General features: G+C 44.8%; 1 protein-coding gene across 1 annotated transcript in view; it reads right to left on the reverse strand.

Annotated features, from left to right (window-relative positions):
- Window positions 1-16,068: 16,068 nt before the first annotated feature.
- DRAP1 (DR1 associated protein 1) overlaps window positions 16,069-23,111 on the reverse strand; it is a 206,665-nt gene continuing 199,622 nt past the window's right edge. Inside the window, exon 7 of the mRNA XM_086938304.1 lies at window positions 16,069-17,268. Within this exon, the coding sequence (XP_086794430.1) occupies window positions 17,124-17,268 (145 nt within the window). The 3' untranslated portion in view covers window positions 16,069-17,123. The remainder of the gene's footprint in view (window positions 17,269-23,111) is intronic.

The raw sequence follows: 23,111 nt of genomic DNA on the forward strand, positions 1-23,111 counted from the left end.
CTCACTGTTGAAACCTGTGCAATCAGGCTAGAGCAGGCAGCAGACGAAGATGCTGGGGATAAGACAACCTGCCAGTTTGACTTAATACATGAAGAAATTCGCCATACTTCCTTAGAGTCGGCCAAGCAGATGTTGAGGTCTTCCACAGCCCACGTATACGGATGGGGCAACAAAAACAGAAAGCTCCTTTACTGATGGCATCTCGCCACTTAGCCGGTCGAATATTTCCCGAAATAGTGGACACAGATGGGAATACCCAAAGTGCATCAGAGGCGACAGCCCAGACATTTGTGTCCTGCTACAACCGTCTCCATTCCACAGCACGGAATCCGGACTCAGATGCTGGGTCTGAATTCTTAAGAGACGCTCCGCTCCCGCAGTTATTAGAAGCAGATAGTCAAAAGCTCAACCAACCCCTCTCACAGGAAGAGATAACTCATGCCATATCAGCACTGGTCATAGGTAACACCCCAGGCCCTGACGGCTACCCAGCTGAATACTACCTGGAATTAGGGAGTTCCTAGTAGCACAACTCAAGGCACTATACCAGGAGGCAATATAAGTAGGGACCTTTCTCTGAGACACAGACGTGGCTATAATAGTTGCCATCCCTAAAACGGACCCTTCGTCTGACCTTTGCTCGCAATATCGTTCAATTTCCCTAATCAATGCAGAAAGTCAAATTATGTGCCATTATTCTTGCAACCCGTCTCAAAAGAGTAATTACAACCCTAATACACCCAGACCAATGCGGGTTCATGCCCTGCCGTAGTACGAGACACTGCCCGAGATGCCTGCATGTGGCCCTGGCCCACCGTCACCTCCTTTCACCTCTTATTGATCGGCTTTGAAAAGGCCTTCGATACGGTGAACTGGTGCTACCTGGAGGCTGTATGACTCGTGCAGATTTGTCCCATATTTCAGAGGGCTTGTGAAGGTATTATACTCCAAGCCATCTGCGTGTGTACTGACCAATGAAGTCCTGTTGGATGAATAGCACATAGGTCAAGGCACGTGGCAGGGCTGCCCCTCTCCCCCCCTACTTTTTGCCCTCGCTATTGAGCCAGTCTTATCCGATGCCATGGCCAAATCCAGTGATGGCATTGGAACGCGTCCCATGAGGAGCATATCGCCCTATACACGGATGACTTGCTTTTGTTTATGGCCAACCCTGCTCACTCGGGCCCCCAATGGCTGCAAATCCTGGCACTCTTCGAGAAGGCCTCCGGCCTGAAGCTTAACCTGGCCAAATCCGAACTGGTTCCTCTGCACATCTCCCAGGACTGTGTAGATCGGCAAACTAACATTCCGATCAGACGGTTAAGCTTTCGTTACCTGGGGATCTAGGTGACATTTCACCTAGAATGAACATGGTCCCTCAATCTCACACCATTACTTAAAATGACCAGGGACGACCTTCAAAATGGCAGAAATATCCCACTGAACCCGATGGGTAAAATTGCACTATACAAAATGATACTTCTCCGATTCCTATATATATTGCAGAACACAACTCTTCTTAACCCGCGGCACTGATTCCGCGTATTGGATAAAATGACAACCTCGTTCCTCTGGGGCAAGTCGTGACCGAGAGTAGCATTGGTCCATTGCCAAAAAGCTTTATATGATGGTAGGATGGGTATGACCAATCTCTTGCTCTATTACAGAGTTGTGCGCCTGCTGGTGAAGGGAGGTGGTCTGAACCAGCATACCAACTAGAATTGGAAGCTCTGGGATTCTCACAAATCCAAGCAATGCTGTATGGCTCGCCAATTCCCTACGACATCCTGATCGTGACCAGATCAACCTTCCCTGCCTGGCACTCCAACAAACCCAATGGCATGCCGAAATAACACTGCAAACACCCCTGTGTCAGGGGACCAGGTTGTAAGAAGTGGTGCGTCTAGAAGGGTTCCAAAAATGGGACCTTATTAGCATCACTCAAATAGGCGACATATGGAACGGGGGGCAACTTCGAACAATTCAAGACCTGCAAAACTTACACTCTCTCAACACACAATTCTATAAATACCTGTAGCTTCGGCACGCTCTCCTGATACATATCACCTCGGGTACCACTCTTCCAGAGTTCAGTCCCTTAGATGCCAAACTTCTTATGGGAGAGATGGGATCTCCCAGATTTACAGAACCCTTGGTAATAATTCCCCCAAAACCTTATATCACCTGAGATCCCGATGGGAAAGACAGACAGGATCTATGGAGGACGAGGACTGGAGTGATGCCCTTATGGCTCTCAGAGTAATCACTATCTCAGCTCAGCTGAGATTGATCCAAACCTATTATCTCCACTGCGCATACCTCATCCCAGTCAGGCAGAGACATAGCGACCACATGTAAAGACCCAACCCCCCTTACAATTACCCAATGGCAGAGAGGACTAGACTGATGCGCCGCACAAGAACAACCTGTATATGAATCAAGGGGTTGACACCAACCAAATATAAACGAATATGGGGTAAATGGTTGGGATTGTTGGAATAAAGGGTGGGGACGGGACATGGGGATCTGCAATATTGGTGGCCAGTGAGCATGTCACCCCCTTCTTCCTCCTTGGTTGCAAAAAACCTGGGGGTTAAAATCGACAACACCTTATCACTGAAATCCCAAATCACAGGTCTCACCAGTACTTGTTTTGGTCTGTTAAAAATGCTGCGCAAATTCCTTCCACTGCTCCCTCTGGTTCACAGGAAACTGACTGTACAAGCTTTAATTTGTTCCAGGCTCGATTATTCAAATGTCCTCTACCTTGGCTTGCCTGACTACCTCCTGCACAAGCTGCAGGTAGTCCAGAATTCCGCGGCTAGGGCCATTTTTGGCCTACCCCGCCATGCTAGGGCTTCGGAGTTGCTTTTGTCCCTTCACTGGCTCCCTGTCAGGAAGCGGATTACATTTAAGGCCCTCACATTGGCCCATAAGGCACTCCACCTCCGTAGGTGCCCACTACATCCAGAAACGGCTTTCCCTTTACAAGCCATCTCGATCTTTGAGATCTGAATCTCTTGGCCTGGCAACTGTTCCATCTATTAGGAAAGTCAGGATAGGTGGACGCTCGTTTAAATATCTCGCCCCGAAACTGTGGAACTCCCTTCTCGTCGATCTGCGCCGCATTCCCAATCTACTGGCCTTTAGAAAGGCCTTGAAAACATGGCTCTATAATCAATAACTGATATGTTCCCTGTTTTCCTATTTCTATTTTCAGCCATGGGTCAGAAAGCGCCGGGACACTCCTCGGAGTAGCCGAGCGCTATATAAGACACCCATTAACATTAACATTTTAGTAAAGAATTGTACTGTGTTCCAAAGGTTTTGTAAGGGCCGACAGCACAGTAAAGTGGATGTTCGGCAGCTAATGGGTGTTATCCAATATAATGAAAAGTTGTGTCTCATTGTTTGAAAACCAATAAATTTGAGTATCATAATTATTATTTTGTGGTCGTGGGGTAAAAACAGCCCCCCAGCCACTCAAAAAAAACTATTTGGCAGGCTCCACTATTAAAGATGCCAAACCAGCATAAAAGTGATTCTAATCTTTATGATAAGGCTACCAAAAAGCAATAATTCTACAGTATTCTTAAATGCCCATGGGTCATCCATGGCTGGTTCAATGGAGTGTGGTCGGACCTGGCCAACTGCCAGGAACTCACCCTGCTGGGGTTCCCTGCATCTTATCTATGTTATACAGCTCCCTTGCTCCTAACTCCATGCCTTCGGTGACCAAGCTGTCCTTCCAGTTGTGGAGAGCTACTCTACGACACATTCACTGGGATGCCAAACTCACACAGCAAACACCTCTTTGGCATGGCATCTGGTTGGGAGAGGGGACATCGCTGCAGGGTTTTGGAGATGGAACATCACTGGGGTTTCACAGCTGGGAGACGTATGGTCGGGGACCCATGTGTGCTCCAACCAGGAGCTTCAAACTACATACACCCTACCGCACACACAATTCTATGGGTATCCCCAGTACAGGCATGCACTTCAATCGCATCTCGATCTGGACACATCACTTCTGAGCTCATCCTGAGCATCCCACGGCGCAACCACATCACCGGCCACCTGAGAGACTTCCACTGGCTACCTGTTAACAAGAGAATCACCTTCAAGCTTCTCACACACGCCTACAAAGCCCTTCACAATGCCAGACCTACATACTTCAACAATGGCCTCTCTTTCAACACTACCACCAGACATTTCCGCTCCTCCCAACTGGCCCCGACCACTATCCCACGGATCCACAAGACCAAGGCTGGAGGAGGATCCTTCTCCAACCTTGCTGCGAAGACCTGGAACTCCCTGCCTCTGCACCTCAGGCAATCACCATCGCTGCTATAATTGAGGAAGAACCTCAAGACCTGGCTCTTTGACTGAACCGTAGACCCATACACCTTAAGATACTTTATAAGAATATTGATTGATTTAATTTAATCCACCGGAGGCTAAACTGTTATTGGGCAAAGGAGGAATCACTAAAATGTATCGCTCTTTGATAATTAGCACCCCTGATAACCTGGACCACCTTAGGACTCGGTGGGAAACATGGTTGGTACCCTTGAAGATGATGATTGGTGTGACGCACTGATGGCACCCAGAACAATCACCACTTCCTCTGAACCACGCCTGATGTGGTTCTGAAAATTCTGGACCCTGCTATAATATGGTACCGAGGCCCAACATTCGTGTCAAAAAATATCATCGTACCATGACGAATTTGGTGTCTACAGACCGGTAATGATAAAGACATTATCCCTATGCATTTGCGTTCTGATTGAGTGATGCTATCACCCCTAAATCCGGGTTTCCGTCTTGAACCCTCAGACTCCATTTTGTGAACGGCATCCATCTTGTGGCTTGCCCTCATATAGTCAATTGATTAAGGCCGAGTTTGATCTGAAAGGACACGTCCCCCTTAGCTGACTTCCCCATGACCTGGCCGGACTGACTCCACTGCCTCCAGCCAAACCTGTTCGGGCAGTCCCTCGCCCAGTGGCCGAGTAAGATAGCATCAAGGCACAACATGCCATAAACCATTCACTACATACAAACCATGTTATCCACACACATACACCTGTCCATGTTTCTTGTTTATGGCCGGTTTTACGATGAGGAGGTGCCCGATTTTATTGGGGTTTCATCGATATCTGATGGTAGTTCTGGGCCGGGCTGGGTCATCTGTCACAAACTGGACATCTAAAATGTGGGTTTGCCATCATGACTTCGCTTTTTCATTATTGTGGAAATATGTATATGACCGTATTGTAAACTAAAGAATTCTTGCCTGCAGCTGTTATTTTTGTATAAAAGGAGAAGGCTGGCTCTGTAAAAACAAACAGTCTCCTGAGAATCTACATCCCGTGCTGTTGTACTTCTAGGACGCTTGTTACTTGGTTGCAGCCAATAAAACTCGATCTTTGACTTCACCTAGAAGACTCTGTTTCTGTGGTCCGGAACAGGGAGAACTCAAGAGGTCTTTGGGTGTTTTTCCCCTGGCACTACCAGGTTCCTAAAAACCCGGCACCTCACTAATCCAAACATACTACCGGTATGGTGCCTATCTTTCACTGGCCCGGCTCCAGAGTGGGGGTTATCCTAGACCATACCTGCCCCCGGTGTGCTGATGCTCCCTCTGATTTTTACCATGTGGTTGTACCTGGTCATTCAGGAGTTCTGGTTAGCTGTGGTTGCATAATTATTTGGGGTGTTGGGATGGGAGGTTTATCTCGCTTTTGCTGAGGGTCCTCAAGGGCTTTGATGTCACGAGGGTTGACAGAATATTCCTGGGAACGGGCCTTGTAGTTGCAAAGAGGGACATTGCAGTCCGGAAGTCCCCTGCGCCTACCACTCTTTCCCAGTGGCGCTGTGGGGTAGATTGGTGCGCAGTGCAGGTGCTGCCTCTTTAAGAGGCTAGGGGCTACCCCTGTAAACACGGTCGTGTGTGGGGGAAATGGCTGGACTTATACATGTGAAGTATGGTTCTGGGATTGCTGTGCTAGGGTTGTTACTGCAATGTAATTATGTGTTGTACTTATTTTCTGCCACTGCTTGCATTTGCCAAAAGTAATCCTACTTGAAGTGACAATAGTGTGTCACTTTGTTCTTTTTCTCATGATGTAAAACCAATAAAATATGATTATCACAACAAAATACGAATTAAGCCCTAAAAGAGGTTTTGTAGTGGACAGGGAGTATAATGTCTTTAGTAAAGACCCCCCCCCCCCTCCCCCCTATTTGCATCACCTCCACAAGTTATTTGACGACTTCTTCCTAATGGTCTAAAGGCTTAAACCATTCATCTGTTTAAGAGCACCTCAAAACTGGTGCCAATCATCTCGCAGACACCATAGAACCAAATATGCTCTTGGAATTGGGTCATTCTGACACCAGTGAACTCATGTCCTATGCAGAAGATGAAGTGCCTAGAATATACTGGCCCAGTGGCTACTGTCGGAATAGAGGTCAGTTTTATTGAATGTAGCCTTAGAGGGAAATGCAGTGGCTCTGCACCAATCAAATATTAAAAGCTTCAGATGCAGATTAAAGATACCAATTGTGACCTCCTGTACATCAAGCACCTGCCCTAGTTGGACGAAAACTAGCTGTGATAACAGAAGTCCCAGCATAGGAGTTTGGAGGTGTTCCAGAGTAAGTAAGCTCTAGAGAAAAGAAAACTGAGCACACCTCTTTGGACTCTGTACTATGAGTTGCAGCCACAGTCCGCATTCATCTCTATGAGAATATCAGCTCTGCAAGTTGGTGGGAAGAGGGTAGTTTTATATTTTGCTTTGAACCTCTCGTAGTTCAAAGAAAAAAAAACCTGTGCTTTCCTCTAGTCAACGTTAGGTGCGTTAGGGTAGAAAGAGCACTAGAGCTTACCTCATCGCCTTACAGTCGGGACTAATCATTACAGCCAACACAAGTGTAGGTTAGCCAGTCATTTGTATGTGACAATATGGAAAGGGCTTAAACTATTCAATTTGTGGGGAGAGTGGTACTGAATAAAAATTCTAATTTTAAAGACTTTGAAAATGGTAGAACTCAAAAAACCCTAGAGACTGTGGCTGAAAAAATGAACTTATGTAATCAACAGCATGTGAATATATTTTATTTGTCATACCCATAAAAGTCCATGTTGGCTGTACAACTGCACCCCTTCATACAGATGAACTGCCTTTGGTGAAGGATAGGATTCCAGATCCAGCCAACAATGTGGGGAGAAAGTTTATGTTGCGGAACTGGCAAGAAAATAACTGTTTCAAAATTAACATACTACAATATATTTATAATCGTGGCACACACTACAAACCGAATGACCTTGCAGCTGCACTAACATGTCAAGTGTCCAATAACTGGTAATTGTAAAGAGTCTGGAAAGTAAGAAACCCATTTAAACCTGTAGTCAACAGATGGCGCAGCTCTTCAACGGAGGTGTGAAAACCTGATTAAATTCCAAAACACATATGTATGCAATGTAAAAACGGTTTAGTATTAAAACAGCAAACTGAACAAAATAAAATATATTGTACTTTTATTTCTGAATATAGACACTACACGCACACACCATACTAAAAACACACAGTGCCACATTAAAATTACATCCCATTAGCTTTTCGAAATTAAAGCAGTGCAACAACCCACGATATATATAAAAAAAAGTTTGGTCATTTTTGTTTTTTATTAGAATTCACATACGCTAAAAACGACGGACAAGTATTAGGACTACTGGGAAGGAATCCAGTAGAGAAGATCGAACAGCATCTTAAACGCATACCAAGAACCCCCAATCCAAAGCACAACGCTTATCCTTCCAACAACTTCTCCCACCCACCCTCGATCCTCTCAACAAAGGAGACTTTCATTTGTGTTACAAGCAAGTAGATGGATTTACCATAGGAAACAAGGGCAAGACAAGTGGAGTTATCTATGTGGAATATTTAAACTGTACATTCACATGCCAGGAGTCAGACTATGTAGGACAGAATGTAGAGTAAAAAAGTAAAATCACACATACTTAAGAATTAAATCATTCTACCACATCTGAAATTTTTAACATTAACAAGCATAATTTTCCATTTCTTAATGGTAGTGAAAGCATAGCTTGCCTCCATGTCAGAGGGAGACCGATTATCCAAAATAAGGCACTGAATCAATAGCAGTGTCCCAAAGTTTTGAAAAACGAATAATTTTGGTTTGTACAGTGACCCATTACAATACAACTAGCATTTTCACACCTATGCCCATAGTTTATAGGGTTTGCTCCAGCTGCAACTGCAAGACAAAAATACCAGCAGCATGCTTCTATAACAAAATGGTTACTTACCAGCAGTTTTGCAGCTTGAAGAGTTCTCTGGATTTGCATGTTATGCATCATTCCGCCATCTAGTGGTTGGGTCCGGAATAGCCTGTCCTGGACCCAAGTCAAGTTCCTGTGCTTGGTAGCAATCTTCTGATTCTTTCCCCCCCATTTTTTTCTCTAAGGAATGTCTTAAATCCTGTTGTCTCTAGATGTTAGTTCTTTGGTTTCCGTGAAATGGTTGTCCTACCTGTTAGCATTCCTCCTTCTGAGAGGAGGCGAGTGGTCGCATGTGAATCCAGAACACTCTTCAAGCTGCAATACTACTCCTGCTGGTAAGCAACCATTTCGTTTTGCAGCAAGAATCAGTTTCTGGATTCACATGCTGTGCATCAGATTATGCAGCGTTTTGCCCCTTCTTGGGGTAGCTGTGGTAAAATGAGAAACACTTTGCAAACAGGTGTTGAAGTACCTTTAGTCCCACTTAAGCTTCCTTAGTCATCTGTATATACACACAGTAATGTTTGGTGAATGTGTGTGGGGATGCCCATGTCGCCGCAGCATATATGGTGTCCATTGGTTGCCCCCTTTTTCCTTGCTGAGTGGGCCTTTGGCCAGGTGTTTAGAGTTTTTCCTGCAGAGGAATAGCATACTTCAATTGCCTCTACAATCCAATGTGTAATTGCCCCATTTGTCACAGGTGCTGCCTTGTTGGACCTTGAGTAAGAGACAAACAATTGATTACCTTTAAGGAGTTGTTTTGTCTCTTATAGATAGTATATAAAGCCCTTCTTGCGTCCAGGTATGAAGGCTTCTTTCTAGTCGTGTTTGCGGGTTTTGGAAGAAAACTGCAGCTGTATGCTTTGGTTCATGTGGAATTTGCTTACTACGTTAGGTAGGAATTGAGGGTTTGTCCTTAGAATAACCTGGTCCTTGTGGATTTGCATGTATGGTTACTCAATCGTTAACGCTTGTAGTTCACTTACTCGTCGTAGAGATGTTATGGCTATTAAGAAGGCAGTCATTATGGTGATATATTTGAGTTCGGTTTTGTGCATGAGCTCGAATGGTCCTGTCATAAGTTATGGTATAACTGTGCTTAAGCTCCACTTTGAGGCTGGAGCCTTTCTTGGCGGTGCAATCCCTTTGGACCACTCAAGGAATCTTTTGACGATTGGTGCTGTGAAAAAGCTTATCCATGAATTTCCCCTGGTATCAGCTGCAATTGCTGCCAGGTGAGTCTTGAGGCTTGAGTAGTTGATGTTACTGTCAAGCAACTGTGTCAGATATAGGAGCACCGTTTCCTGTGTGGAAATAGCATTACCTTGTGGTCTATTATCTTGCCTACTTCAGTATTACCATTGTTCTTTGCGGTAAGTTTAATTGTCTGAACTCTGTGTATTCAGGCGTCAGTCTGCTCGGCTGAGCATCGCTGATTCTGGGTGAAAGATTTGCCCCTTTGTATTGTGAGGAGGTCAGTGTTTGCCTTGAGCTTGATCATTTGTCCCTTGGACGGTTCAAATAGGCTGGAGTACCAGGTTTGTCTTGCCTATTGAGGGCTATGCATATTAGAATTGTTCCTGGCTGTCTGGCTTTCCCTAGAACCCTTTATAGTAGATGAATAGGAGGAAAACTGTAGGCAAATGTCCCTGACCAGTTAATGACAGGGCATTCCCTTTTGATATGTGGTGTTGAAACCTGGATGCAAAGGATTGGCATTTCTTGTTCTCCATAGTTGTGAATAGGTCTATTTCTGGGGTTCCCCAGAGTTTGAAGACTTGTTGCAGGGTCCTTTGTTTTACCTCCCACTCATGCGAGCTGCTGTTGTCTTCCGAGTTGATCCACTTCTGTGTTGTCTTTTCCTGGCAGGTGAATTGTGTGTAGGATGATTTTCCTTGAACTGGTCCATTTTCATTTTTCTTGTGCTAGTTTGCTTAGGGTGAATAATTTCGTTCCTCTCTGTTTGTTGAGGTAAAACATAGTTGTGTGCTGTCCGTTTCGATTAATACAGTCTTCCTTCCTATGTGGCCTTGGAATGCCTTAAGAGCTAAGAACATAGTCTTCATTTCTAGATAGTTAATGTGCTTTATAGAATCTGCATCATTCCACTGACCCCGTACCCTCAAGTTTCCTGAATGTGCTCCTCAAGCATTGTGGGACGCATCTGTCGTGATGGTCACTGGGGGAGTTGGTGTTTTGAAAGGTCTGCCTAGTGTTATATTCTTGGATGCCCACCATTGTATTTCCATCCAAACCCTTTGTTACAACCACTCGATCCTCCAAACTCCCTGCGGCTTGTGATCAACTGCTGCAAAGCCACTTCTGCAGAGTGCACATGTGGAGGCTTGCATGAGTAATAAGGGGGATGCATGATGCTATCATGCCCATGAGTTTTATGGCAGTCCTCGCTGTCAGAGACTGACCCTTCTGGTGTAGGCAAGTTGCTTGTTTGATAGCTTCCATTCTCATTTGGGTCGGGTATGTCCGTGCAACTTTAGAGTTTAATCTTGCTCATAAGGTTTTTCGTGTTCTGGCTTTGTAGATTATTTTTTGTGGTTTATCGAAAACCTAAATTTTCCCAGTGTTGTGATCACCTGATGGTTATGTGTGTAACAGTTTTGCTTTGAATTTGCCTTCACCAGCCAGTCATCTAGGTAGGGATAGATGTGGATTCTTAGGGATGCTGCAACCGCTGCTAGGCACTTTGTGAAGGCTCTTGGTGCTGATTTTATCCCGAAAGGCAGGATTGAATTGGTAGGGAGTGTTCTCATGGAGGAACCGGAGGTATTTTTTGTCAGCTTGGTTCATGGAGATGTGTAGATAGGCATCCTTTAGATCTATTGTTGCCATGAAGTTCTCTTTTTGCAGCTGTGGGATTACTTCCTGTAGTGTTGAAATTTTGAAATGCTATGTGTATATGAATTGGTTTAAGAATCTGAGGTCTAAGATGGGTCTTAGCTTGAGATCATGCTTTGGGACCAAAAAGTAAGGGGAACAGTTTCCTCTGGAGTGTTCCCTTTTTGGTACCTTCTCTACTGCTTGTTTTTGCAGGAGTTCCTTTATTTCTTAATTGTAAGAGCTATATTACTTGGATTTTTTTCTTTTTTGTGGGTTTGGTGTCTTTTTAAGTTCTATATAATAGCCGTGGTGTACCAAATTTAAAACCCAACTGTCTCTGGTGAGGTCTTCCCATTGAGGTAGGTGGTGTGCTATCCTGCCTCCCACTGGTGTTGTGTGGGGGTCTTTTATTGTGGGCACGTCATTTGAAATTTGCTCCTCCGCCTCTTGAGGGTTGTCCCATGCCTCTTGCTCTGCCTCACAAGGGCTGCCTTGGTTGCTGTTGCCAGGCTTGGTATCCGTACTGCTAGTTTCACTGCTGTCCACCACCTCAAGTTTGTTGTTGGCCGGTTGAGAAGACTCACCTTTCTGAGGGTCTACTGGTGTTAAAATCTACACTCTTGTAGGGCTCCCATAGCCCTGGCTGTTTCATTGTCCTCCTTTACTTGTTGAAGTGATTCATCTCCCTCACTTCCAAACAGGGCGTCTCCTGTGAAGGGTCTGTTAATATTGGAGGTCTGGACCTCTTGCTTGAAGCCTGACACTCTGAGCCAGGTGTGCCTTCTCAACGTTGTGCTGTGCACATTTGTCTGCGGGCTGTGTCTAGGGCTGATTTCAGGCAGGTGTTCGCTATGTTCTTTCCCTCCAGTATGATGGCTTTTGCTCTCTTTCTATCATCCTTTGGGAGCTTGTTCATCAGTTCTTAGATGTCATCCCATTGTTGGTGGTCATACCTGTTAAGTAGAGCATTGGAGTTTGCAATGCAGCACTGTATTCTGCTTCTTTGTCCATCTTTCTACCTATCACATTGATTCGTTTGCTTTCTCTCTCTGGAGGTGGACCAGTGGAGGAGTGGGTGTTGCCCCTTCTTCCTGCCATGGTGGCAATGATGGAGTCTGCCACTGTGTTTCCCTGAATGTTTGTTGAGGGTTTATATTTTTGCTTCACCCTTGGTGTTACCACTTTTGCTGAGGCAGGCTCTTTGAAAGCCTCCTTTCCCAGGTGCTTGGTAGCATTGGGAGGTATTGCGTCCCATTGGTGGATGGTGCCAAAGTCTCTAGGTGGAAGCAGGAGTCTATTTCCTCCTCCAAGGGGAGCCCAAAGGTATCAGCTGCTCGCTTGATGAGGCTGTTGTAGAAGGCTATGTCGTCTGGTGGAGAAGCCTTAGAGGGATAGCTACAGACCTTTTCATCTGGGCTTTCTGTGTCGAAGTAGCTCCATTTTTCCTTGAAAGTCCCGAGGCTTCCTCCACTTCTGGAGCGTCGAGCTCCTCTTCGACATTCTCTTCGTGCAGTTTGCCAGTGATTCGAGGATATCTTCCTCTTCTTCGGCGTCGCCGGTCGGCTTCCTGAAAATTCGGAATTACTTCAGCACCTCATCGAACTCCTTCTGTTGAAGGAGTGCTGCCATTTCTTCTTCCAAGTTTCCCTTCTTTCTCTCTACCTCAAGGGCTCTTTCGGCGTCTTAGGCCAGGGAGATTCTCTTCTTGGGTGTGGGGGTTTCAGGCTCCAAGGGTGTTGACTTTCCCTTTGTGGCCTCTCGCTCAGTGCTTGCCATTGTCGATTTTGACGATCTTCCCTCATTGGTATCCCTGGTGTGGGGTCTGTGTTTTTTTTGTTGGTTGCGGCTGACCATCGGCAGTCAGTTTTTTCAACGCCTGAGCTGCCTTTGCACCTTCTTTTCATGGCCCTTGGTTTCCGACGGTTGGGGTTTCTTACCTTGTCAGTCTTCTTCTCAGTGTCCTTTGTAATTTTCTTTGTGGTATGCCTCTTCACGGTGTGCCCTTTGAGTAACTCGACGTCTGACCCTCGTGTCTATTCTGCGGGTACTCCCTGCTGTCCTCGTCGCTTGAGAGGCCTAAGTCCCTCAGCAAAGGATGTTTCTGGCTTTGGAGCATGGATGTGTAATGCCCCTCCCTTTACTTTTGGCATACCTTGAGGGTCTTCGACACAAACACTGCGCAGGCCTCGCAGCCTTTATCCTTGTGATCCCTCGGCAGGCAGAGGTTACAAACGTTGTGTGCATCGCCTGAGCAAACTTGTGGTGGCATTTTGGGTACATTTAAAAGGGGTATTTTTGAGAGCCCCCAACTTGCCGTCTGTTGATCCATGTGCATTGTTGTTTAATCTGGGTGCCCCGAAGGAAAAGGTATCTGGAGGTCTTTCTTCTTCTCCGGTGTCTTCGTAGTCGATGATCGATGATAGTCTTTCCAATCGAATTCTTTGATTCTTTCAGGGATTTTGTCCAACTATTCGGATAGTCTCACTTTGCTTCCAGACCCAATGGTGGAAGAAATAATCTGTAGATGCCTACCACGCACAGGAACTTCCAGGGTGCCGTCTGACGTCACACAAGGGATGGACCTAGCACCAAATGGCTACCACGCACAGGAACTTCCAGGGTGCCGTCTGACGTCACACAAGGGATGGACCAAATGGTGGTTGGTGCCGGCCCCCTCCCCACACCCCCCCAAAAATACCACAAATACTATTTTGGAACCCAACCACTAGATGGCGGGAATAATGAACAGCATGTGAATCCAGAAAAGGATTCATGCTGCAAAACTAAAGTTCTGTCTTACTGAGGGGTGGGAGTGAGGGTGTGGAAGGACATTTTTCAAACTATATAGAAAGCAGCACTCAACCACCAGGATTCCATTTGCTTTCTACACCAGCTAAATAAAACAAAAACTTGGTGCCCAATGCACATCGGCATAACGGAAATAAGGATGAGCAGAGGACTGAATTCTGTTCCTCCTGATCTGAGCCACTGCGCCCAGAGAAGTACAAAGCAGTAGAATGAAGCACTTATTGAAGTTTCAATCCTACCAAACGTAAAATTTTCAGCTTAAGAAACTGGGGTGTGCCTCCCTGTATCACATACTCTTTCATGAGGAATTAGTGTAAAGGATAAATAGCAACCATACATCATTCTAAATGCGTAAAGGATCCCAATGAACCTAGATTGTGCATTCAGAAGGCAGCATCAATAATTGCCATTATCAAACCACTGTGCTTCTTTAAGATGTACCACAGACCACCCACTTTTCATAAAAGCTATGAAACAAGTGGACTAGATAACATTCAATTAAAAATGTCTGAAGCTTGTGACTAGAGAACCAAAATATGGCAAAGAAAATTGCTACATCACACAACAACTTCCTTTAGATAAATCCTTCCTCAACCCTGCAAACATAAAACTGCTTACTGATTATGCCAAATAATGGTGCAATGGCCAAATTCTGCTATTTTGTAGCAGGCACTAGTTGTAGGGTAACATCTGTTGAATGGGTTAGCAGTTAAATAGTTGGTGTAGTACAAGAGGAATAAGTCCACAATAAAAAACCTGAGAGCTCATCTGTAAAGCAGCACTACTTCCCTCACGTGTTCACCTCTTACTGAGCCCCGGTTTCATGGAAAACCGACAAGCAAAGCTCCAATATCCAGACCTTCTTAAGCGCTCTAGAAGACTATTAACTTTTGCATTCCATGGGAATGCAGTCCTTTTAGAGTTCCATAAAAACATTCTCGTCTCAGTAAATGTGCAAGACACTTTTGTTGTGCATCTTCTTAGAAAGTTTGACAGCTATTCAAAAACAAAAAATGCGATGCAAAATCATCAATCTGCATTGAAAATGACAAGATTCAGGGTAGGAATTGTTTCCTAGTCTCAACACAAAGCGGATATGTTACTATATGAAGCAACACGTAACAATCTTTAAAACATATTTGCGCTGTCCGCCTCAAAGCACATTTTTCAATGCATTTATGTCTTACTTTTTCTGAGATTAAACTACATGGTTCTTACTAGAATATGAAGTACTGGTAGTAAACATTAAAACAACATCATATGGTTGAAAGGCAATTTTCCATTTGCCGTTCCCCTTTACAAACTCAAATTTCCTTAAAACAATGGGGAGAAGACAAAATGCTGAAATAAATAGAGGGAAAACAAACAGCTTTTCCCTAGACCACTTAGCAACTCTCCTTGTCACTTTGCTCTTCTGAGTTTAAGTTGACATTCTTAGACAAGAGGATACTGCATTTGGAGAAGCAGTTGCAAGCCGGCTTGTCGTTTTGGGTTTGTGCTACGTTGAGTGATGTTTCTGAAAATAAAGTGACATAGAAGGACTCAGCCTAATTACATAATTTTGTTTTTTCAATTCACTCTTACAATAAACGGTCTAGACATATTTATACTATAATCACTATCCATCGTTGAAGACTGAGCTACCGGGGATTTTTTTAAACAGAGTACCAAGTCAATATTTCTAGTAGAGAAATAAACATCATTTTTAAACATTGCTTTTTCTTTTAATAGGGGACATTTCGTCCGATCTTGTATTGGTCTCAGTACAGTGTCAGTTATCAAATGAAAATGACTTGTATTATTTGATATTTCTGCACAACTGGGAATGTGAAGGGTTTAGAACAGTAAGGGGTGTTTACCAGCAGGGCGTGTGTTCTCCTGCATAAAACGCAACTTTAAATCAAATTCGTCCAAGCTACACGAGGTGCAGGACAGGATATGAACTACTACCCAGAGATTGTCAGAACCCAATGAGATGCTTAAATGATGATAGGGATGAAAACAAAGCGTATGCTATATGGACCATAGAGTGCCTTTTCCTCGTGTGGCTAACACATTTGAGGGATTGTTAAGAGTGAGGTCGCTAATGAAAACAGCAACTGATTAAACAGAGGGAGCATTCCATAAAAACGTTTATTTACACAATTGGCATTTGTACTGGTTGGTAGGATTAATGGGATGTTTTAATAACAAATCCTAGAATCAAAAAATGTGTTTCGGTTGACAAAGAATACCATGAAGTGGAATTTGTACCAAGCAATAGTTTACCCTGCTAACATCTTACAGTAATTTATTCTTCTTCTCCTTCCATCAATCCTTCTTTCCTTCCCAACATGAGAGAAAGCAGTACATCAGACACTGCGAACCAAATGAGCCTTTCATTGTCCTCCATCTTCTACAGGAAAAAAAGCACTCGTGTTCATGGCAAATGAGGTCCAACATAAATACCAGTCACCATGTGCCAGGCATTAAATTGAAGATCATGCCTCATGTAATTTAGGGACGAATGTTACCTTATTTAAAAGTCCTTAACACAACCAAGTTACTATGGTTTCCAAATACTTGGTCTGCTCATCTTTTCTTTACATGTACTGCTTCATAAAAATAAAAATGTTCCTGAGGACATCATATTTCTTTAATGTCTTAGGAAGTCTCTGCCCCATCAATTACTTCCCCTCTCACTGTTAGCACGCTAACAAATGTCCCCATCACAAGAACACATTCTGAATATACACAGAGTATCCTAAAACAATCAGCTAAAGTAGGCAAATCAGAAGCCTCCGACCCGTTTGTTCTGTCTCGCTCTACTCACCAAGCCCAATCGCACCTAATTAACACAAGAGACCACCAAGACCCAACCAGTTGTGAATCTACAAGACACCTTCTCCTGAAAAAAGAAATGGGGAAGTAGGTTTTAAAAGGGCATGGTAAGAAATCAAGTCTTGCAATTATGGAGTTTCCATTTCACTTCTGCATGCTGCCTCCGATCTCTAGATGAAAAATAACAAATGCATAAAAGGTAAAACACTTTTTCCTTTTATAAACCTAAGAGCTGCATTTTCGCTTACTCCAAATGCAGTTACTTAAAACGAAATAAAAATGACGGGTTGGTTTCTTTTCCTTTTCTCCCCATATCCTGGTGGGAATTGGAGAGGGAAGAAACCCTCGGTTAAGAGTCATAGTCTTCCTCATCGTCTTGTGCAGGGACCAGTGGAACAGGTGCTGGCACAGTCAGGGTGGGTGCGGCCATGGACGCATGAATGGGCATGGCCGCAGACGGGTGGGAGCCAAAGTGCATATATGGTGCTGGAGGGCTGAAGACCCATGAATGATGAAGCAGCAGCCATGTGAAGAGAAAGGAGAGAAAAAGAAAGAAAAAACATGAGAAAATCATTTGGCCAATCACAATTGAAGTTTACTGAATTTATGCTGGGTTAGATAAATGGACCAATATTTCATGTAACTTGCTGATGGCTATTCTCGGGCAAGACAACAGGATGGCAAACAAGTACAGTCTCACACAGACCTTTCAATATAGACAGTTTGCAAGTGGACTGCCTAGGAAATGGCAGCTTATTACGGTTTCATCCTAGGTCGAGGCTCTTGGCTTAAATAAAATTGGTTGTAGTTATTTAAATTCAGGGAGGGCAGTTATGGGACACATTTGATTAAGGAGGTTGTTCCTATGAAGTCGAACTAATAGCTCAAAGGATCACTACCTCAGTTATGAGCAAGGTGATCTAACTGTGAGGAGAAATGAGCAGACTAAATGTAAATGAAATACAATAATGCTGATTGTGTGAAGTTGGGAAAGGTAACAGGGAGTTGTGATGCAGAAACACCATGATAACTATTTCTGGCAGCGAGAGCCAGTCTCGTCTCTGTGGGCTTGGGAGGAGAATCATAAGATAAAATGTAAAAATTATTGGTTTTATTGCGATATGCAAAGGTGGATTGAGGGACGCCTATTTACAGGAATGGCAATAATCCAATTTGCTCATCACCAGCATACCACAGAGGACCCATTTGGTGTTTAACACAACTACAACAATCCCACAGCCTTTGATATCACGATCATGTAATAGGTAAGTGACAATCGGTATGACAAACTACCACAGCACGACAATTCACATGACACAGAGCTAATAGTCCATATGGTAACTGTGTGAAGAGGGGCGTAATAAACCGTACCAAAGAAATAGCATGCCAGAGTTCACAAACCACGTGAAAATGTGCAACAGAATTAAAAATAGATTTAAGAAAAATGAAATTTCTAATTTCGTACACATCCCAGAGACCACGATGCAACCCATTCACAGACCGCTTCAGTAGCTCACTGGGTAAGTGCTATACAGATACCCATACCACAGCCTATCATACCCCATTGGTAAGGACTCGGTTTTCAGAAAAATAATTTTATTATGGGTTATTTTTATGATGAGCTATTGGAATTTGGTGGTTGAAATTGTGAATAGTTTCAGGTGCATTCTGTTAAAAACAATGAAGGGATTAATAATACGGGTGAAGAGAGATCTAGGGGCCAAAGAGGTAGTGACCTACATTAGTCAATTTTTGAAGCTAAGGAACTGAAGTGTAATGCAATTCCAAACTAACAAGAGATTATTAGTGGCAGCTTAAAGCTTCTTGGTGGCTTGGAATGAGTTACCTGGCAGACCAATGAGTGACAATATTTGAATCACAATTTAAGAGTGACCCCAAGTTAGTATACGAGACAACCAGTAAAGACAACACCCAGTTTTATGATTTTCCTATATCGATCAGTAATGAGTTTTACTTTATAGATTCTGTAAAACATTAAACCAAACCAATGAAACAATACAATTCCAAATAATTCAAATTGTCATTACATTTACTAACATTATATCTACGGTAGTTACTGGCAGAGCAAAGATTTTTCAACACCCCAACAAATTTAAGATTGGTACAGTAATAAATAAACAAGAAATAATGCACTTCGTAACCATGCATGCATTCCAGATTGACCCCAGCAATAATAATAACCACCCAGATTATTCAAGTCAACAATAGCAAGCATTATAAAAGATTCAGGGTAGGGGCTGTTCCGCTAGTCTTTTCTGATCTTTACTGACTGGTATCCTTTTTTGGATAAGCTGTGGAAGGCCTGTATTGCTTTGGATACCAGTGGCCATACGTCTGATGATGGAAGTAATAATAGAGCTGGTAACTTTATAACTGACATCATGCTTTATGATGCTTGATGTCATCTTCCTCCATGTGTTCGAAAGGGCTGTTAACAACGCTGTTGCAAGAATCCAAGCACTCAAGCTGTGTCTGTATCTGATTTTATACCATGAAGGGTTTGGTCTATTTTCTTAATAATTATTTCCCATTGATGGTCCTATCCAAAATTCCGCTTAGCCCTTTGAGTACAAAAGATATGCAGCAACGCCACCACTGACTACTTAATGCAGACAGTCGAGCCAGCTGTCTGACTCCTACGGTTGCAACATCCAATGATGCATCGAATATTACAGCTGGCGCTAATCGCAGAATGTTCTTTGCATCCACCTCTTTATGCTTAGGCAGATATTCCAATATACCATATTGACCTATTATTGCTAACAAGTTAGCTGCAAGCTAGAGGTTGCAATCAATCCAGACATTCTTCTCCAATTTTATCCAGTGTCGGTCTCTCTCTCTCTCTCTCTCGGTGCAGCAATAGGAGTTGAATGACTTATTGATCTTCTCTGTGCAGATTACGTCATAACTAAATCGCATAGATACCCTCACAGGTGCCAAGATGCAAATGCTACTTACCAGTATGCATCTGTTCTTGGCATGTAGGGCTGCTGACATTCATATCTGTGCATAGATCGCCGCCTAGTGTTGGGTCCGGATGATTGCACATTGTTGTCCTGGAAGAGTCTTCGAAGTATCACGAGATAGGTGGCTCCTCCCCTGGACTACAGTGCGCATGGGCATCGACTCCATCCCCAGATTGTTTTTAGCCATTGTGGCCAAGATGGAGTGAAACTCAGTGAATGATGACCATGCCATGAAATTATATGTGAACACTGCAGCTGCTACAGGCGCCGGGGAGGAGGGCGGGCGATATGAATGTCAGCAGCCCTACATGCCAAGAACAGATGCATACTGGTAAGTAGCATTTGCAGTTCGAGGCATGTGGGCTGCTGAATTCATATCTGTGCATAGAATACATAGCAGTCCCTCCATTAGCGGCGGCCGCCTGTGCCAGCTGCAGCAGTTTGGAAAAGTGTCTTGAGAACAGCCTGCCCTACAGCTGCCTGCTGTTTGGAGTGCACGTCTACACAGTAATGCTTGGTAAATGTGTGTGTGGTAGACCATGTGGCTGCTCTACATATGTCCTCTAAGGGAATGTTTCCAAGGAAAGCCATAGAGGCCCCCAACTTTCTGGTGGAGTGGGCTCTTGGTGGAATGCTAAGAGTGCGTTTTGCCTTTGCAGAGCAGATTTGAATACATTTCACGATCCACCTAGCAATACCAGCCTTGGAAATAGGGTTACCTTTGTGATGTGGTGCAAAGGCAACAAAAAGCTGCTTAGTTTTCCTAAAATCCTTGGTCCTATCAATGTAATACATTAGGGCCCGTTTAACGTCAAGGGTGTGGAGCATCCGCTCCGCCAGTGACTCTGGATTTTGAAAGAAAACCGGCAACTCAATGGTTTGGTTGATTTGGAACTGAGACACAACCTTGGGTAGAAATTTAGGGTTAGCGCGGAGCACTACCCTGTTCGAATGAACTTGGAAGAAAGGCTCTTGGATTGTGAGGGCTTGCAGTTCACAAACCCTCCGTAGCGATGTAATTGCTACAAGGAAAGCCACTTTCCACGTTAAGAATTGAATCTCGCAGGAATGCAGTGGCTCAAAGGGAGGACCCATCAGTCTTGTAAGAACCACATTGAGGTTCCATTCAGGAGCTGGTGGAGTCCGTGGCGGAATTACTCTTTTGAGGCCTTCCAGAAATGCTTTGATGGCAGGCACTTTGAAAAGTGAAAGGTGCTGTCTATTTTGGAGGTATGCGGCCATCGCAGACAGGTGAATGCGAATGGAAGTATATGCCAGATTACACTTGTATAGATGGAACAGGTAACAGATGATGTTCTGAATAGAAGCATCTAGCGGATCAATGTTGTGGTTTGCGCAATAGATGACAAACCGCTTCCATTTCGCCGCATAACAGGCTCTAGTAGTGGGCTTCCTAGCCTCCCGAATGATGTCCATGCAATTGGGAGGAAGGTTGAGGTAGCCAAACTCTAGGACTTCAGGAGCCAGATCGCCAGGTTGAGCTGTTGCGGGTCTGGGTGCTGAATGTCGCCATGGCTCTGCGTCAGAAGGCTGGGTGTGAGATGCAGCCTTTGATGCGGTACCACGGACAGTTCCAGAAACGTGGTGTACCATGGTTGGCGAGCCCAAATTGGAGCAACCAGGATGAGAGTCATTGAGTGCTGCCTGAGTTTGCGTGCCACCAGCGGAATCAGAGGTGCTGGGGGAAAAGCGTACGCAAATCTGCCTGATCAGTTCATCCATATCGCATTGCCCTGCGACTGTGGGTGTGGGAACCTGGCGGCGAAGCTTTGGCATTTTGCGTTCTCCCTTGTGGCGAACAGGTCTATCTCTGGATGACCCCACCTTTGGAAGTACGGTTGGAGTACTGATGGATGTATCTCCCACTCGTGCATTTGGTGGCTGTGCCTGCTGAGCAGGTCCGCCATCTGATTGTCCTTGCCTGGGAGATGCTCTGCCATGAGGAAAATGTTCCTCTGAATGGCCCACTTCCACATGCTCTGAGCCAGATGAGACAGCTGCGGAGAGTGTGTGCCCCCCTGCTTCTGAATGTAGTACATGGCCGTCATGCTGTCCGTCCGGATCAACACGACCTTGTTGCACAGATGTACTTTGAATGCCTTTAAGGCCATGAAGATCGCCATCAGTTCCAGTACATTGATGTGCATCTTCCTTTGCTGTTGCGTCCATAGTCCCTGCACAGTGTATTGGAGTACATGAGCTCCCCATCCCTGGAGAGAAGCGTCCGTCGTCAGGATAATCTGTGGCACAGGCTCTTGAAACGGTCGGCCCTTGCAAAGGTTTCGTGGATTCCACCAATGCAGAGAGTTGTATGCCCGACCGCTCACCAACACTAGGTCTTTCAACTGGTTGTGAGCCTGAGTCCACTGACGTGCTAAGCACTCCTGAAGCGGACGCATATGTAGTCTCGCGTGCGGGACAATAGAGATGCAGGAGGCCATCATGCCTATCAACTGCATGAACACTCTTGCTGGAAGCGAGTGTTGAGGTCTGAATTTTTGGATCAGCGATTGAATGCTGTTGATCCTCACTGAATTCGGCTGTGCTGTCGCCGCCAGAGTGTTTATGGTCGCACCCAGATACTGCCGTATGTGAGCGGGCTGGAGATGGGACTTTGGGTAATTCAGTGAGAACCCCAGATCGTGCAGAAGATGAATGGTTTGGGACACGTGGTTGGCACACTGCTGGGCCGACTTGGCTTGAATAAGCCAGCCATCCAGATAGGGGTAGACGTGAATGTTCTGACGTCTGAGATGCGCCGCCACCGTTGCTAGGCACTTTGTGAAAACCCTGGGTGCCGTGGTGACCCCAAAAGGCAAAACCTTGAACTGGTAGTGTTGGTTTTGTATGGTGAACCTGAGGTATTTTCGGTGTGAAGGATGTAGTGGAATGTGGAAGTATGCATCCTTTAGATCCAGAGTTGCCAGGTAGTCCCCTTGTTGAAGCAGTGGAAGAACCTGCTGCAGCGTGAGCATGTGGAAATGCTCCGAGAGGATGTAAAAATTGAGTGGCCTGAGGTCCAGAATGGGCCTGAGGGATCTGTCCTTCTTTGGAATCAGAAAGTACAGGGAGTAAACTCCCGCACCTCTTTCCTGCAGGGGCACAAGCTCTATTGCCCCTTTTTGCAGCATGACGTTGACTTCTTGCTGCAACAAGTGCAAGTGCTCGCCGGACATAGGATGGTTTTTTGGGGGTATGTTGGGTGGAGTGGATGTGAGCTCCAGACAATAACCGTATTGGATAAGAGTTCTGACCCACCTGTCCGTGGTGATGGACTTCCACATGGGCAGGAACTGCTGGAGTCTGCCCCCGACCGGTGTTGCGTGGTC

The sequence above is a fragment of the Lissotriton vulgaris genome, chromosome 9 (assembly GCF_964263255.1).
Source record: "Lissotriton vulgaris chromosome 9, aLisVul1.2, whole genome shotgun sequence".
Classification (NCBI taxonomy): Eukaryota; Metazoa; Chordata; class Amphibia; order Caudata; family Salamandridae; genus Lissotriton; species Lissotriton vulgaris.